General features: G+C 36.1%; 1 protein-coding gene across 2 annotated transcripts in view; it reads right to left on the bottom strand.

Annotated features, from left to right (window-relative positions):
- Positions 1-3,361: 3,361 nt before the first annotated feature.
- Positions 3,362-17,504, bottom strand: part of LOC121388293 (PH domain leucine-rich repeat-containing protein phosphatase 2-like) — a 72,078-nt gene continuing 57,935 nt past the window's right edge. For both annotated transcript variants that reach the window (XM_041519576.1, XM_041519577.1), the window contains exons 11-18: positions 17,312-17,470; positions 16,178-16,375; positions 15,016-15,178; positions 14,258-14,388; positions 11,972-12,100; positions 10,196-10,390; positions 8,528-8,753; positions 3,362-8,065 (exon numbers count right to left, since the gene is read on the bottom strand). In XM_041519576.1, the coding sequence (XP_041375510.1) occupies positions 6,512-8,065; positions 8,528-8,753; positions 10,196-10,390; positions 11,972-12,100; positions 14,258-14,388; positions 15,016-15,178; positions 16,178-16,375; positions 17,312-17,470 (2,755 nt within the window). In that variant the 3' untranslated portion in view covers positions 3,362-6,511. The remainder of the gene's footprint in view (positions 8,066-8,527; positions 8,754-10,195; positions 10,391-11,971; positions 12,101-14,257; positions 14,389-15,015; positions 15,179-16,177; positions 16,376-17,311; positions 17,471-17,504) is intronic.

The raw sequence follows: 17,504 nt of genomic DNA, 5'->3' as shown, positions 1-17,504 counted from the left end.
ATAAACCCCTTGCCACTATGTGGCAGCAGTCTGTTTCTTCTGTCATCATCTAGACTAAGTATAAAAATACCCATGTGTTAAACACCAAAATGATCTCTTTCCTCTTATCTGGACCAAGTATCAAAATATCCATGTTAAACACGAAATAGTTGCCTTTCAAAATGTGCTGTTTCCTCTCTCACTATCTAGATCAGATATAGAAATACCCATGTGTAACACCAAATAGTTGCAGTTCAAAATGTACTGTTTCTTCTTTCACTATCTATATCGAGTATCAAAATGTGTTGTGTCCTCTCTCACAGTCACTATCTAGATGAAGTATCAAAACCAAGTGTGTTTAACACCAAATAGTTGTACTTCAAAATGTGCTGTTTCCTCTCTCACTATCTATATCGAGTATCAAAATGTGTTGTGTCCTTTCTCACAGTCACTCTCTAGATCAAGTATCAAAACCAAGTGTGTTTAACACCAAATAGTTGTACTTCAAAATGTGCTGTTTCCTCTCTCACTATCTATATCGAGTATCAAAATGTGTTGTGTCCTTTCTCACAGTCACTATCTAGATCAAGTATCAAAACCAAGTGTTTAACACCAAATAGTTGTACTTCAAAATGTGCTGTTTCTTCTGTCATCATCTATATCGAGTATCAAAATGTGTTGTGTCCTCTCGCAGATATCAAGTATCAAAACCAAGTGTGTTTAACACCAAATAGTTGTACTTCAAAATGTGCTGTTTCCTCTCTCACTATCTATATCGAGTATCAAAATGTGTTGTGTCCTCTCTCACAGTCACTATCTAGATGAAGTATCAAAACCAAGTGTGTTTAACACCAAATAGTTGTACTTCAAAATGTGCTGTTTCCTCTCTCACTATCTATATCGAGTATCAAAATGTGTTGTGTCCTCTCTCACAGTCACTATCTAGATGAAGTATCAAAACCAAGTGTGTTTAACACCAAATAGTTGTACTTCAAAATGTGCTGTTTCCTCTCTCACTATCTATATCGAGTATCAAAATGTGTTCTGTCCTTTCTCACAGTCACTATCTAGATCAAAACCAAGTGTGTTTAACACCAAATAGTTGTACTTCAAAATGTGCTGTTTCCTCTCTCACTATCTATATCGAGTATCAAAATGTGTTGTGTCCTCTCTCACAGTCACTATCTAGATGAAGTATCAAAACCAAGTGTTTAACACCAAATAGTTGTACTTCAAAATGTGCTGTTTCCTCTCTCACTATCTATATCGAGTATCAAAATGTGTTGTGTCCTCTCTCACAGTCACTATCTAGATGAAGTATCAAAACCAAGTGTGTTTAACACTAAATAGTTGTACTTCAAAATGTGCTGTTTTCTCTCTCACTATCTATATCGAGTATCAAAATGTGTTGTGTCCTCTCTCACAGTCACTATCTAGATGAAGTATCAAAACCAAGTGTGTTTAACACCAAATAGTTGTACTTCAAAATGTGCTGTTTCCTCTCTCACTATCTATATCGAGTATCAAAATGTGTTGTGTCCTTTCTCACAGTCACTATCTAGATCAAGTATCAAAACCAAGTGTGTTTAACACCAAATAGTTGTACTTCAAAATGTGCTGTTTCCTCTCTCACTATCTATATCGAGTATCAAAATGTGTTGTGTCCTTTCTCACAGTCACTATCTAGATCAAGTATCAAAACCAAGTGTGTTTAACACCAAATAGTTGTACTTCAAAATGTGCTGTTTCCTCTGTCATCATCTATATCGAGTATCAAAATGTGTTGTGTCCTCTCTCACAGTCACTATCTAGATGAAGTATCAAAACCAAGTGTGTTTAACACCAAATAGTTGTACTTCAAAATGTGCTGTTTCCTCACTCACTATCTATATCGAGTATCAAAATGTGTTGTGTCCTCTCTCACAGTCACTATCTAGATCAAGTATCAAAACCAAGTGTTAAACATCAAATAGTTGTACTTCAAAATGTGCTGTTTCCTCTCTCACTATCTATATCGAGTATCAAAATGTGTTGTGTCCTTTCTCACAGTCACTATCTAGATCAAGTATCAAAACCAAGTGTGTTTAACACCAAATAGTTGTACTTCAAAATGTGCCGTTTCCTCACTCACTATCTATATCGAGTATCAAAATGTGTTGTGTCCTCTCTCACAGTCACTATCTACATCAAGTATCAAAACCAAGTGTGTTTAGCACTAAATAGTTGTACTTCAAAATGTGCTGTTTTCTCTCTCACTATCTATATCGAGTATCAAAATGTGTTGTGTCCTCTCTCACAGTCACTATCTAGATCAAGTATCAAAACCAAATGTGTTTAACACCAAATAGTTGTACTTCAAAATGTGCTGTTTCCTCTCTCACTATCTATATCGAGTATCAAAATGTGTTGTGTCCTTTCTCACAGTCACTATCTAGATGAAGTATCAAAACCAAGTGTGTTTAACACCAAATAGTTGTACTTCAAAATGTGCTGTTTCCTCTGTCATCATCTAGATCAAGCAGGGCTAGCTCTGTCACTTTCCAAATTTGCCAATAGCGGATTTTGAAAGCAGTTGGCTAATTTTATTTTAATTTAGCGAAATAATTTCATGTAATAATTAACATTTTAAAGAAAATATCTGTTGATTTCTTCAATTTTTTAAGTTTAATAGACAAATTTGGTGAAATGTTTTGCTCACCCAGAGCTAGCCCTGATCAAGTATCAAAATACTCATGTGTTAAACACCAAATAGTTGTCCTTCAAAATGTGCTGTTTTCTCTCTCACTATCTATTTCGAGTATCAAAATACTCATGTGTTCAACACCAAATAGTTGTCCTTCAAAATGTTCTGTTTTCTCTCTCACTATCTATTTCGAGTATCAAAATACTCATGTGTTAAACACCAAATAGTTGTCCTTCAAAATGTGCTGTTTTCTCTCTCACTATCTATTTCGAGTATCAAAATACCCATGTGCAACACCAAATAGTTCTACTTCAAAATGTGCTGAGGTGTCGTTAAACATATATTCCTTTCCTATTTTGTGTTAAATATCTAGAAGTAGCACACAAAACACCCATGTACATTTCATTTCAACTTATTTTCAACTTATATCCAATTAAGGTTCAAGCACTGTCCTGGGCACACACCTCAGCTATCTGCGCTGTCTGTCCGGGACAGTGGGTTAGTCGTTAGTTGGTTAGTGAGAGAGAGGAGGTTGTAGTGACCTTACACCTACCCATTGAGCTCTTAAGAACTCGCTCTGGGTTGGAGCAGGTACCAGGCTGCGAACCCTGTACCTACCAGCCTGTAGTCCAATGGCATAACTACTGCACCATCAAGGCTGGTTCCATGTACATGTCAAGAATAAAAAGTCCATTAAAAGATATGTAAAAGTTTTATTGCCATATATCACAAAGATGTTTACAAATGAGCATATTTACAATGCATTTGAATGATAAAACAACAATAAATCTTACAACTTTTAAAGTTGTTACATCTTATGAAATCTGTATTAGGTAATTAAAAAATAGCACCAGTAGGATTTCATTAATCCATCCCCTTTTAAATGTGACTTCCCAACATCGAAGGATTATAATGGACAAGCTATGTGAAGTGGACTTAAAACTGTATTAAAGGGAAACTATCAAAATGTACTGCCAGATTAAATAGTGTTTTCTTACAGTTATAAATCAAATTCTGGCATATAAAGAATAATCTATATTTGCCCAGAATTCTAGTTAGAACTTTAGAATATTTCTGAATAGGTATGTCACATTTCATATGCTTAAAAAAAATATTTATAATTATTCATACTGGTGAATGATTATTTGTGTATTTATTATCATCATTAATAATAATATTTAAAAAATCTAAATGAAGAATTGTTTATTATCAAATGTGATTTACTGGTATCCAGACAGACATATTTATTGTTCCAAAACACATGGAACTACAGTGAAACCTCTCAAGACCGGACCCTCTGTAAACTGAAATTCCCTCAAAACCGGACGTTTTATAGAGTCCCTTTCTCAAAACCATAACAGAACTTAACTTCTCTAAACCAGATACCTGTTAAAACCAGACATTTGTCTTGAACCCAAGGGTGTCCGGTTTAAAGGGGTTTCACAGTATATTTTTCTAGTATTTTCCACTTACATCCAGCTGAAGTTTTAGCATACCAGTATAGTCATGGTACTGAATCCAGTCTTGAACCAAATGAGTTATGGTAACAATGATATGATTGAACCAGTAAATTCACAACTAACTACAAATGAAAGAGACTGGCATAAAATGTCATCATTTAGACAAGGTATGAGTACTTTAAAACTGATTTAAAGACAGTATAATACATTACATAGATAGAAATTGTTGCCCTCTACCCTTCTCCCATTTACAAGCATATACCCAGTTCCTAAAGCATACAAGATATTTTATCTCTAGTTCTGATATGATGCTTTTGGTGCCATATACCATAAATATATACATATGTTCTTGAATTGTATATACACAGAAGAAAATAAATATTTATTGCAATTTTATATTTATCAGGAAATAAAACATCAATAGCATGAAAGTACAATATTGTATTGTAATTTAATTGTTACATGTTAGCTGTTGCCATGGTAACATAAATAAAATAACCATCTACAAAATGCTATAATTACGTAGGTGGATCATTATGGTATATATGGGTGTAATTTCATGTTAAAATGCCCATGGATTATAATAAAATTACTAGAAATGTAGAACAGGTGAAAATTCTTCAAATTTAGCAAAAAGAATGTGGCAGGATAAGTGTTAATAAAACAAATCGTATACATATTTGTAGAATGAAAAAAAAGACTTCCTGTAACAAAATTATATTTCATGTTTAGCTCATATATGTAGATTGAATTATATTTTCTTGATCTTTACCCCACAGTAAAAGCTAATAAAGTAAGACAAAAGTGAGAATATATCGGTTGAGTACTTCAGATGTAATATATATATATACATGTATATTTTTGTATTAATTAATAACTGTGTGTTTTAATGGAAATTGTAATGTTCACTATGTATTGTATAATAATAATATTATTTAATATATGTGTTTTAAAAATCTGAATAAAAATTATCATCATACTGAGACACATATTGCAACAAATTCATTCACACACAAGTGAAAATGACACTGGAAAGAATGAAAATGGCATTGAAAACAAACGTCCAGAAAATTTTGCATTCACTTGAAGAGTCAGGGGCTAGTTGTGATTCAATGTACTTTCATCCAAGAACAAAGACAGAAACAGTTTTGGAATAGGACTACGATCCTGAAATTCACAATATTGAAAGTATTTTTATCTCTGCATTATTAAGGTTTATAGGTTACAAGAATGTGGAAATGTACAACTGTAAGGTTTTCAGATCTCTCAAGACTTTCACAATCAAAGAAATAATATTTTTATGGTTTTAGGCATCTCCATTTGTAACAATAATTAAATGATCACCTTAATATGAGTGCTGTAACAAATTTACGAAACTTGTCTCAGAATTGCATTGTTCCCCCTCACTTTTAAATAAAATAATTGGTAAATATGCCATATATAATAAGTTTCATACAGAATTCACACTTTGGTATAATGACCTCTATGTATTGTGTTAAACAAATGTCGGAGCTGGTGTTTCCTTTAACCAAATTAGTCTCTTGTCTTTTTTGCCAAAATTTGGGTACATAATAATAAATATTAAATTATTCAAAGCTGTACCAATAACATACATGTACATCTGAAACCTGGATGTCCAAAATGATGGGAGAGGGGGGTGGAGGGGCAGTAAATATCGAATCAGAGCACAACAATAATGCAAATCTCAATATTAAACTACACCAAGAACTTTTTTTAATTTTCTGGGATGGCAACTGTCCCTCTTGTCTCCCCCCCCCCCCCCCCACACACACACACACTATGTACAGCCCTGTCAAAAATGCCCTTTTGCTGGTATTGTACTACAAATATAAATTTTGTGTCTCTGTCTGGCTTGTTGTTGTTGTTATTGATATTATATAATTCTTATCTCTGTTTGCCAACACCAGATTATTTCAACTTTGGTATTGGGCAATACATTGAAATAGAATTGGTACTCATTACACTATCATTCATTCATTCATTCATTCATTTATTCATTTATCTTACCAATGCAAGTTGCTTACAGTACATTCGATTTACCATACAATGGCGACGTCATGGTTCTTTGAGATGGGGGATGACAACCTGATTTTCCCTTACTCCAGTTACTAAATATTAAATCACTATTTATAGTCACACCACCACCCACCCTCACCACACCCTGTTCAAAATTTTATCCACTGGAAGCTGTAATGATGTAACCTTTCCCCACGGTTTGACAAATCCACTAGCCCTTGGTCCCAGCTAGTGAATTTTTGGTCTGAGCTAGTGGAAAATATCACCTGTATTCCCATAATACATAGAGCACTGGCCAAAGCTACTGTGAGGACTAGTGACTTTCTCAAACATTTGTTGAACACTGCTGGAATCACAAATATGTAATAATGATGCTCTGCTGGCTGGCTGTCCTGTTTATGATGACTGGAGGAGGGGTAGGGGACTGGTTCCTGTGGTTATTAAAACTGTACTCAGCAAGGGAAAGGGAGCCTCCCCCATTCTGTATCCTACTCGGCTCATCCATGCTGGTGGACGACCCGGTGAAAACACTGGTCGACGGGAATACGGATTTCTTTCTCTGACTTCTGTCAATTTTTGCATACATTTCCTCCACGGTGGGTCCAACTTCCCCCGATTCTGTAAACTTGACAAGATTCACTCGACTGGGGTCCTTATCCATGTCATTCTGTTTCTTCTTCATCACACGCGCGTACAAGTCCTCAATGCTAATGTGGAAGTTCTCCATGATGTCAGTCTCAATTGCTTCAATCTCACTCTCATCCAATTCACTGGGGTCCTGCTTCTCCTGCATCACCTGCAGCTGGGCACCACTGTTTCTCTCGGGCCGCCTGTGGATGCGAGAAGGTAACACAATCTGGTCCTGGCCATCCGAGGAATGAACCAAGACTTCAATACTGCGCGACGGAGCTCTGGGTCCATTGTAGACCTCTCTGACGGATGCGTACAATGGGTCAGACTGAGTCGAGTCAAGACTGCTGCTGCTCAAGCTATGGGCACGAGCCATCTGCATCTGGTGAAAGAGAATTGCATCCCGGTCAATGTTTTGAGTGATGACTGGCTGTCGGGTAAATTCGTCGAATGACTCTATCGTATCCGAGGATACAGATCTGTGGATAATAACGTTGGGCAGTGGTGGTGGTTGTGGTGGACGCACCATAGGTGCCACCATTGCCCTCCTGTTCATCACATTGCTCTCCGACTGTGTTCCTTCTTTCCGCTTGTCCAATGTGGACCAGTTGCTCGTGGGCTCATTGGGATTGTCAGGATTGTCCTCGTCATCAAGGCCAAATGCTTGCTTCATCTGTTTGTCCTTGACCTCTTCAGCCAGACGTCTCTGCAGGATGGCCTCCCAGTCCAGCGGCTCGTTCTTCTTTCGGTATTTGTTGTTCGGATTTGGTGTGGGCTTCACGCTCAAGCTAGGACGTATGCACTCCTTTGACTGCTTCCGCACTCGGCCAGTCTTATCTATGACAATCCCGCCGAATTCCGACACGGCCGGGATGACGTCGTGAAGCTGTGTCAGGTTCGTCTTCTGCTTTAGGGTCTCTAGAAGCTGTTTCTGACCTTCGAACTGTGACCTCAGTATTTCTTGCATGCGGAAGCGTTCTCCTTCTGACAGAAGGAGCCTGACAACAAGTATTCCGATGTTCTCTCTCGACCCGCAGCCCTGGGCCAGGTCCTGGAGACGCTTGGCCGCTATCACGGGATCGGGGATGTCGACTATCTCCTTCACGGCCTCCTGGTACGAGACATACCTCCACAGTCCCTGATTGGCTATGATGATGAGCTGATCTTCTGGGGTCAAGGTCAGTGACACGACATGGGGATTTGGAATTACTTGAGGGTAGAGGTAACCACAACCAAGAAGACGGGTGTTGAACGTGACACCGCTTACTCTGCCATCCTGAAAGTAAAGCAACAAATTATTAAATTTAAACATCTGGTATAGCAAAGGCAATAGCCTAAATCAGACAAAACTGGAGGAAAACAAGTAATGAAAAGGAAATCTGTATGTGTTTATATTAATATAAATGTGTAATTTTCGTACTTCAGTCCTAACTCCTGTGATCATTTTAGAAACAGATTAAATTATATATAAATTTCAAAAAATGAACCACCTACATAAAAAAGTACAACCCCACCCCAAAACCTAAACAAAACTCAACAACAACAACCTCTATATGTTTATTTCTAGAACAGCCCATATCAGATAAAAATGGACACAAAAAACAACAATAACTATAACCTTATAATAATTTTCTAGACTAAGCTAAATTAATGAATAAAAACCTTTTCAATTCCCTATTTTGACAATTTCTAAAATGGCCTAAACCAGACAAAGATGGAGGAATTTAAAATTAGTTACCTCTGTTATAATACCATCAGCCTTGATTATTCTTTGACATTCTTCTGAGTTCTGAGAAACCAGAAAGATTCGAGACAGACAGACAGCCTCGCCATGTCTCGCGAGAATGACCTCGGTGTCACCGACATTGGCTACAGTCAAGATGTGACCATCGGCATTCTGCGTCTTCTTGATGTGAACAACAGCAGCTGCTGCTCCTAGTTTCTGACCAACAGACTTCAAATTTCTGAAAAAAATATCAAACATGGGACTCAAGATGGTTGTATCGAATGGATGAATTGAAAACAAATTATGCAATTGTAATGCAGGCACGGTGGAGCCACCCCAATCATTCTGAATCAAAAGTATTATTGGTAGAAAATCATAAGGCAGAGATGAATTTTACCTGTAGAATGCAGGAAATTGCATTTCAGGACATTTAGTTTTCAAAATTTTACGGAGAAGCATACCCCTGAACCCCCCTTAAAAACTGTTTTGCACCCTTGATCTGTCAGCCCCCCCCCCCCCCCCAATGTCTACTTGCTTCTGCACTGACTGATATACTATCCTGACTGGGGAATGTTGCATATAGGAGATCACTTCAATCTCAGTCAGTCCCCCCCCCCCCCCCTTCCCAAGTCTACTTGCGTCCACCATGCCTGAAATGTACTTTTTAAACATTTTAATTCCTGTTTGTAGTCATACTACCACTCATGCAAGCACTTTACCTACTGAGCTAAATGTCCCCAATACCTCTCAGGTGTTTCACTGTGATAAAGTGCATATAAAAGATTCCTCGCCGCTATTTAGTAGGAGTAGCCTGTGATAAAGTGCATATAAAAGATTCCTCGCCGCTATTTAGTAGGAGTAGCCTGTGATAAAGTGCATATAAAAGATTCCTCGCTGCTATTTAGTAGGAGTAGCCTGTGATAAAGTGCATATAAAAGATTCCTCGCTGCTATTTAGTAGGAGTAGCCTGTGATAAAGTGCATATAAAAGATTCCTCGCTGCTATTTAGTAGGAGTAGCCTGTGATAAAGTGCATATAAAAGATTCCCCCTCCTGCCCCAGAACCAGCCACTGGCCTTGTTAGAGACTGGATCTGAGGTTGGCGTGCCTGAATCTTTAAGGATGTGGGCACGTTAATAGAGTTCCCAATTCCCTAATATAAAAGATTCCTATTTAGTAGGAGTAGCTTGTGTACTGGCAGTGGATTCCTCACTCTGTAGACACAGTGTTAAAATAACTCTAGACACCAAGTTTAGCTGCATGGAATATTTTGCTTTCAAAATTTCGAGTAGCAACAGCTGCTAATAAGTTGAACATGTATAAGCAATTACTATTTCATCTTTTAGAATAGTTTAGCAATTTCTGAAACTTGCACAGCGAATCGCAAAGCAAAATGTTCCTTCAACTGTCATTTAAAATGTTATTAAACAAATATTCTTTTCATTTCTATTCTATAGTCCATCCCATCATTTCTATAGAAATGTTTTTTGTAAATAACTTCAGTTTGGTTTGACGAAACAAGAAACGTAAAAGTATTTTTGGAAATAAAAAAAAAACGACTAATTTTGTGTGCAATTTACAAATCAATTGGTTCAGAAATAAATAAGTAGTAGTAAATTTCATAGTATGAAAAAAAGTGTTTCCTGGGGGACGGACAATAGATGTCTGTACACTAAGTTACCTGTGGGCAGACAGCAGTGTGTACTTCATGAAGATCTCCGAGGAGGGATTCTGGGATTGTTCTTCCTGTAAGATGGAGGGCAGCCCTTCTGCTAAGAGTTTTGCAATCTCATCATTGCGTCCTCCGTCAAACACTCCAAACAACGCATCTCCAGACTCGCTGAAGTGTGTGCGGTTCAACATGGCCACAGACAGTCTAAAATTAACATTAAACAACATGTTACAAACACTCCAAACAACGCGTTCCAGTCTAAAATTAACATTATACAACATTTTACAAAGCATCTCCAGTCTAAAATTAACATTATACAACATGTTACAAACACTCCAAACAACGCGCTCCAGTTAAAATTAACATTATACAACATGTTACAAACAATGCGTCTCCAAACTCGCTGAAGTGTGTGCGGTTCAACATGGTCACAGACAGTCTAAAATTAACATTATACAACATGTTACAAAGCATCTCCAGTCTGAAATTAACATTATACAACATTTTACAAAGCATCTCCAGTCTGAAATTAACATTATACAACATTTTACAAAGCATCTCCAGTCTCAAATTAACATTATACAACATTTTACAAAGCATCTCCAGTCTCAAATTAACATTATACAACATTTTACAAAGCATCTCCAGTCTGAAATTAACATTATACAACATTTTACAAAACATCTCCAGTCTGAAATTAACATTATACAACATTTTACAAATACTCCAAACATCTCCAGTCTAAAATTAACATTATACATTATACATCAAACACTCCAAATAACGCGTCTCCAGACTCGCTGAAGTGTGTGTGGTTCAACATGGCCACAGACAGTCTAAAATTAACATTATACAACATTTTATAAAGCATCTCCAGTCTAAAATTAACATTATACAACATGTTACAAACACTCCAAACAACGCATCTCCAGACTCACTGAAGTGTGTGTGGTTCAACATGGCCACAGACTTTCTAAAATTAACATTATACAACATTTTATAAAGCATCTCCAGTCTAAAATTAACATTATACAACATTTTACAAATACTCTAAACAAAACATCTCCAGTCTAAAATTAACATTATACATTTTACAAATACTAAAAAACAAAGCATCTTCAGTCTAAAATTAACATTATATAGAAGTTTACAAATACTCCAAACAAAGCATCTTCAGTCTAAAATTAACATTATATAGAAGTTTACAAATACTCCAAACAAAGCATCTTCAGTCTAAAATTAACATTATTATAAACAACATTTTACAACACATTTCATTAAAAGAACTATACAGTATATATATTTATTTATTTTTCATCAAGAGTTTGTATAGCCACAGTGTTATGTTTTAGGTCAGTACAGCCTTCTTTTTCATGCACATATATTTTGTTGCTTAGATTATGTATAGTCCATATATTCATATATTCAATACATTTCTGGCCATACTACCAACAAAATTTGAAATAATTGGGTCAAAGAGAAGCTTGTCTGACAGTGTCACACTCTCTAATCCCAAATGTTGAAATCTTATCTAAGATGAATGTTGAACTTGAAATGTCTTGAACTGTCGAATATCTTGACAATTAAAACAGATGTATTATAAAAATGTACTTTCAAAAATGCATTATCATCCAAATTCTAGCACATAAAAACTTTTATCTTTTAAAAAATCTGAAAAAAAAAGTTAAAACAATTCTTGAGTCTCGTTGACCACCTTTCTCTGTGACCACCCCCCCCCCCCCCCCCCCCCATAAAGTTCATATTAATATCTAAACTGATGCTCACTTGTTTCTCATTCCGGATGTGTGAGAAAATCCACTCTGCCAACTCATCTCAGCATTGCTGATAGAATTCAGGTTCTCCAGGGACCGGTTCTGACCTCGCATGTCAATCATACACACTCGCTTTGAATGCCTGAAAAACAGACAAAAGCAATTTTTCAGACTGAAACATAAATACACACATTTTTAATGCCTTGGAAAAAACCGTCTCAACATCAAGTAAATCACAGATTAAAGAAATCTCTATTAATTCGGACAGAAGAGATTTTGTTGCTTCAAAAAATGTCAAAATTATCAACTTTCCCTACAAAAAAAAAAAAAGTGCTTGAATTGTCTCCCTTGACAGACTGAAAAGCTAAATAATTTATTTTCTATCACGTGGACATATATCAGACTTTAAACTTTTAGACCACCATTCAAAATTTTATGTCAAAATTGCCTTTTTTCTATATTATTAAATAATCCGATCCTCCTTTCTCTCATTTATTTTTGGACTGCATGTCCGTCTAAAATGCTCCAAATTATACAAATATTCAGCTGAGCCACCAATTCCTTTTTATTTTTGGCTAGTTAACTTTTTAATTTAAAAAAAATATATATACACATCTTTTTCACTAATTGCTATTCCAAAATTCTGTCCATTTCCAATTCACCACTAGAGCATATTGATTTGCACACTAATGAAACCCATATGGAAAACATAAACAATTTATTTCCAAATTATTTATAAACTGTCCCACTAACATAATATACTTGAAGAGGGCGAGATGTAGCCAGTGATAAAACGATCGGTGGGCCCACTGGTTTATTTCTCGTTCCAGCCAGTGCACCACGACTGGTATATCAAAGGCCATGGTATATGCTATCCAGACTTTGGGATGGTGCACATAAAAGATCCTTTGCTACTAATGGAAAAATGTAGTTTCCTCCTAAAATTACAAAATGTTTAACAACCAATAGCCGATGATTAATCAGTCAATGTGCTTTAGTGGTATCGTTAAACAAAACAAACTGTAATATACTTGAATTGTCTCCCTTGGCACAATAATGAAACCCAAACTGAAAACCTAAATAACGTTTTATGTATAATTTGTAGACTAGTCCAAATTAACTGTCAACTGTCCTATAAACAGTACTTGAATTGTCTCCCTTGACACAATGATGAAACCCAAACTGAAAACCTAAATAACGTTTTATGCATAATTTGTAGACTAGTCCAAATTAACTGTCAACTGTCCTATAGAAATGTACATGAATTGTCTCCCTTGACATAATGATGAAACCCAAACTGAAAACCTAAATAACGTTTTATGTATAATTTGTAGACTAGTCCAAATTAACTGTCAACTGTCCTATAGAAATGTACATGAATTGTCTCCCTTGACATAATGATGAAACCCAAACTGAAAACCTAAATAAAGTTTTATGTATAATTTGTAGACTAGTCCAAATTAACTGTCAACTGTCCTATAGAAATGTACTTGAATTGTCTCCCTTGACATAATGATGAAACCCAAACTGAAAACCTAAATAACGTTTTATGTATAATTTGTAGACTAGTCCAAATTAACTGTCAACTGTCCTATAGAAATGTACATGAATTGTCTCCCTTGACATAATGATGAAACCCAAACTGAAAACCTAAATAAAGTTTTATGTATAATTTGTAGACTAGTCCAAATTAACTGTCAACTGTCCTATAGAAATGTACTTGAATTGTCTCCCTTGACACAATGATGAAACCCAAACTGAAAACCTAAATAACGTTTTATGCATAATTTGTAGACTAGTCCAAATTAACTGTAAACTGTCCTATAGAAATGTACTTGAATTGTCTTCCAAGCCGAAACGGAAAACAAAAACAATTTATGTTTTGTAGTTTCTAGATTAGTCCAAAATAACTGTAAAATTGTTCTGAGCAGCTACATAGAGAATAACTAGTTAATGATGTTGGATATCTGCTTTATCCTGTGACAGTAAGAATGGGAAATTCCGCAAGGCATTAACGAGCGGAATTTCTCATTCGGCCTGAACAGGATAAAGCATATATATCAGATGTCGTTAACTAGTTATTGTCTTTATCCTGCAGACCATAAAATTAAGGGGAAAAGCTATTATTTCTGTTATTTCAACCACATTGTACGATGCATTGGATGCGTGTGATGTCACATGAGTGACATCAAAAGTCATATCCTGTTAGTAGCAGGATATGACTTTGCTTTATCTGTCATCATGTTCTGCCAATAGAAACAGTGGTTGCAGGATAAAGAGTTAAATCTGCACATCATACTTGACTCCATCCAGTTCCTGAGTGTTGACCAGAATATTTGGGTTTCCCGAGATGTCCAGAAGGTTGACCTTAGAGGTCATCAGGTTTCCCATGCTGATGTTCTCGAGATGGTTCGTGCCCACTTCCAGAACCTGAAAGAAAGGAAAGGAATATTTGTGTAACAACACCTCGGCATATTTTATATTATCGTTATTTAGTGTCTAACATGGTTATTTCAGTATTAGGTGTAGAGAGTGAGAGAGGAAACCCATTGCAGCCACATAAGATATTCATTCTGAAAAGAAACATGGATTTTGTTTATTTGCACTTTCTCATTGTGTCGACAAGACAGTACATTCCATGGCCTTTGATGTACAAGTTGTGGGGCACTGGTGGGAATGAAAAAAAACCCATGATTTTTCCCCCGAGGACAATTGATCCTATGACCCATCACACCTCAAGTGTATGCTCTACCACTGACCTACATCCCATCTTCAACATGAAGGAAACCATAATTCAATTTTATTCTACTTTTAACAAGTCCAGTATTTGTGCTTTAACTTAATTCTGAATTGACAAAATTCTTTGCTTGGTTCATTGTTTGGTTTGAACGTCAAAGCAGTAGTGTTGAACATTATTATATGTTTGTGGGTTTTTTCTTAAATAGTTTCCTTACAGCCAGGACAAACTAGTTATGATACCATAATTTAATGGACCAATTAACAAATGTAGTTATAAATATCCATTAATTTTTAAATGTTATGATGTAAATATTTTACCTTCAGACATGAAGAGTCTTTAAAGTTAGGCAACTCATGCAGCAGATTGCAGTTCACCCGCAAGGACTGGAGTTTAGGATGGCGGCCAAGACAGGCAGGAAGACGACGAAGATTGTTGAAGGAAATATTCAATTCTTGTAGCTGTTCAAGTTTTTCAAAATCTCTGTAAACAAAAAATTAAACTTTAGCAGCCAAATTTATCAAAGGTATATATCACATGTTTAGGTCAAGGACAATTATTTACATGTTTATCATGAATTATTAAATATACTTAGGAAAGTTACATATGACTAAGAGATAAATACCTTTTGTTAATTTTTTCTTAGATGTAACACTGAACTATCTGTTGGAAAAATTATTAAACACAAAAATATACAGTAGAATCTCATTGGGTCGAACTCGGAAGGGTCGAATACTCTGCAACACTCGAACCAAAAACGTGGTCTCGAGTTTAACCAAATGGATAGGTCAAACTACCCGATAGGTCAAACACTTTCTCGAACACCAACAGGGTTCGAGCCAATGGGATTCAACTGTATTCATGTGAAGCACACATTAGAATGCTAAATAACCTACTGTGATGGAGTACATCTGTGAATCACTACATTCAAATGATTGTTTCCATTCACTTAGCTAAAACATGGGATATCTTTACTACATAGATTTTATTATGAAAGTAATTTGAGCACCACTTGAGCACATTGATTAATTATTGTAAACTGATGGGAGGGTGTTCTGTATGGTGATTGGTTAATTACATTCTTTTTCCAGGATCAAATGAAAATAAGAATGACGTCATTAGAAAGTCATTAGCAATTGGAACAGGCCAAGTTGACGGTTCAAGGGTCTACAGTTAGATTGTAGTCAGATATTTTTTCAAGAAATACCAAATATACAGTTAGTTCCTTAGGAAAACAATTTAGTTTACAATGGACATAACCATATGGAGTTTTTAGATTTGTGGGTGTTACTGTCTATTTAATGCCCACAAATGTTTCATTTTTAAACTCAGGCTAACGCCTTCAGTCAAAAATGACATTTGTGGGATCAAATAGACAATAACACCCGCGAATCTAAAAACTCCATATGGTTATCTCCTAAATCATTGGCAATTTTTGTCTGAAATTGTAAAAGCATTTTCAAAATTGAGTGTACTACTCACTTGTCAACTAGCTCTGATATGTTGTTGTTAGCGAGATGCAGCACTCGAAGTCGTGGGAAGCAGCAGATCTTGCGGACAGCCTTGTTATTCAGGTTGTTGGACATGAGGTATAGCTCCTGTATCTTATTGTACGAGTCATTCCGGTTCGGAGTCGGCAAATCCGTGATGTTGTTCCGTGTCAAGTTCAGATACCGCAATCTAAACAACAAATTACAAATTATGTTTGTACATCAGAGTCTCCACTAAAATACTCTGAGATAAAACACTTCCCGATTTTTCTGAAATTCCTAATTTTAGTACAATCAAAAAAATGTTCCTGTTTTTTCCTTGTTTTTATTTATTTATGGAAAGTTCATGATAAAACTCCCTACTTTTTAAATCCTAGCAAAGTTTTCCAGAATTTGTATCCAAGGTCATCTTTAAGTGTGAACGCTAGTAAAAAAAACATTTCACATTTTTTTTAATGTAAAGATAAGTAACAGATAACTCTAAAATCTGACCTCAAGTCCATAACATTAAGTGAAAAATAAAGAAATATTAGTTTTAATGATATCGCAGCACATTTTAAAGTATAGCTATGGTATATGATGTCTAACATGTTTATTTGAACATTTGGTCTAGATAGTGAGAGAAAAACACCCAGTGCTACTGCATAAACTCCTCTTACCAAATAACAGCAAGGGATGATTTATATATTTTTTCCACAGGCAGAACAGCACATACCATGGCCTTTGATATAATAAAAAAAACCAGGTCAGTGGCAATTAATCAATCCTATAACTCATTACACCCCAGGTGAGTCCTCTATTGCTGTGAGGGGCGGGACATAGTTGTAAAGCGTTCGCTTCATTCGCGGTCAATCTAGGATCAATCCCAGTCAGTGCACCATGACTGGTACATCAAAGGCAGTGATATGTGCTATCCTGTCTATGGGATGGTGCATATAAAAGATCTCTTGCTATTAACTGAAAAGAGTAGCCCATGAAGTGGCTACAGCGGGTTTCCTCCCTTAATATCTGTGTGGTCCTTAACCATACAGTATGTCCGACACCATATAACCGTAAATAAAATGAGTTGGGTGTGTCGTTAAATAAACCATTTCCTTCCTTAATGTCTAGTTTAACCGAGTCGTACTTGGTGGCTTTGATGAAGAGTTCTGGCGGCAGGTCGCTGATCTCATTATGTTCTAGGTGTAACTCTTCAATTATGCAGTGGTGGATGTCGCTAGGCAGTACCTTCAGGCGGTTGTGGTCTGCACGCAGGATTTTCAGTTTTCGAGAATCTGTCATGATTCTGTTAAAAAATAAAATAGATACAGACATGTATA

The sequence above is a fragment of the Gigantopelta aegis genome, chromosome 14 (genome assembly GCF_016097555.1).
Source record: "Gigantopelta aegis isolate Gae_Host chromosome 14, Gae_host_genome, whole genome shotgun sequence".
Classification (NCBI taxonomy): Eukaryota; Metazoa; Mollusca; class Gastropoda; order Neomphalida; family Peltospiridae; genus Gigantopelta; species Gigantopelta aegis.
The sequence above is the reverse complement of the archived record's forward strand: the minus strand, read 5'-3'. Positions and strand labels throughout refer to the sequence as shown.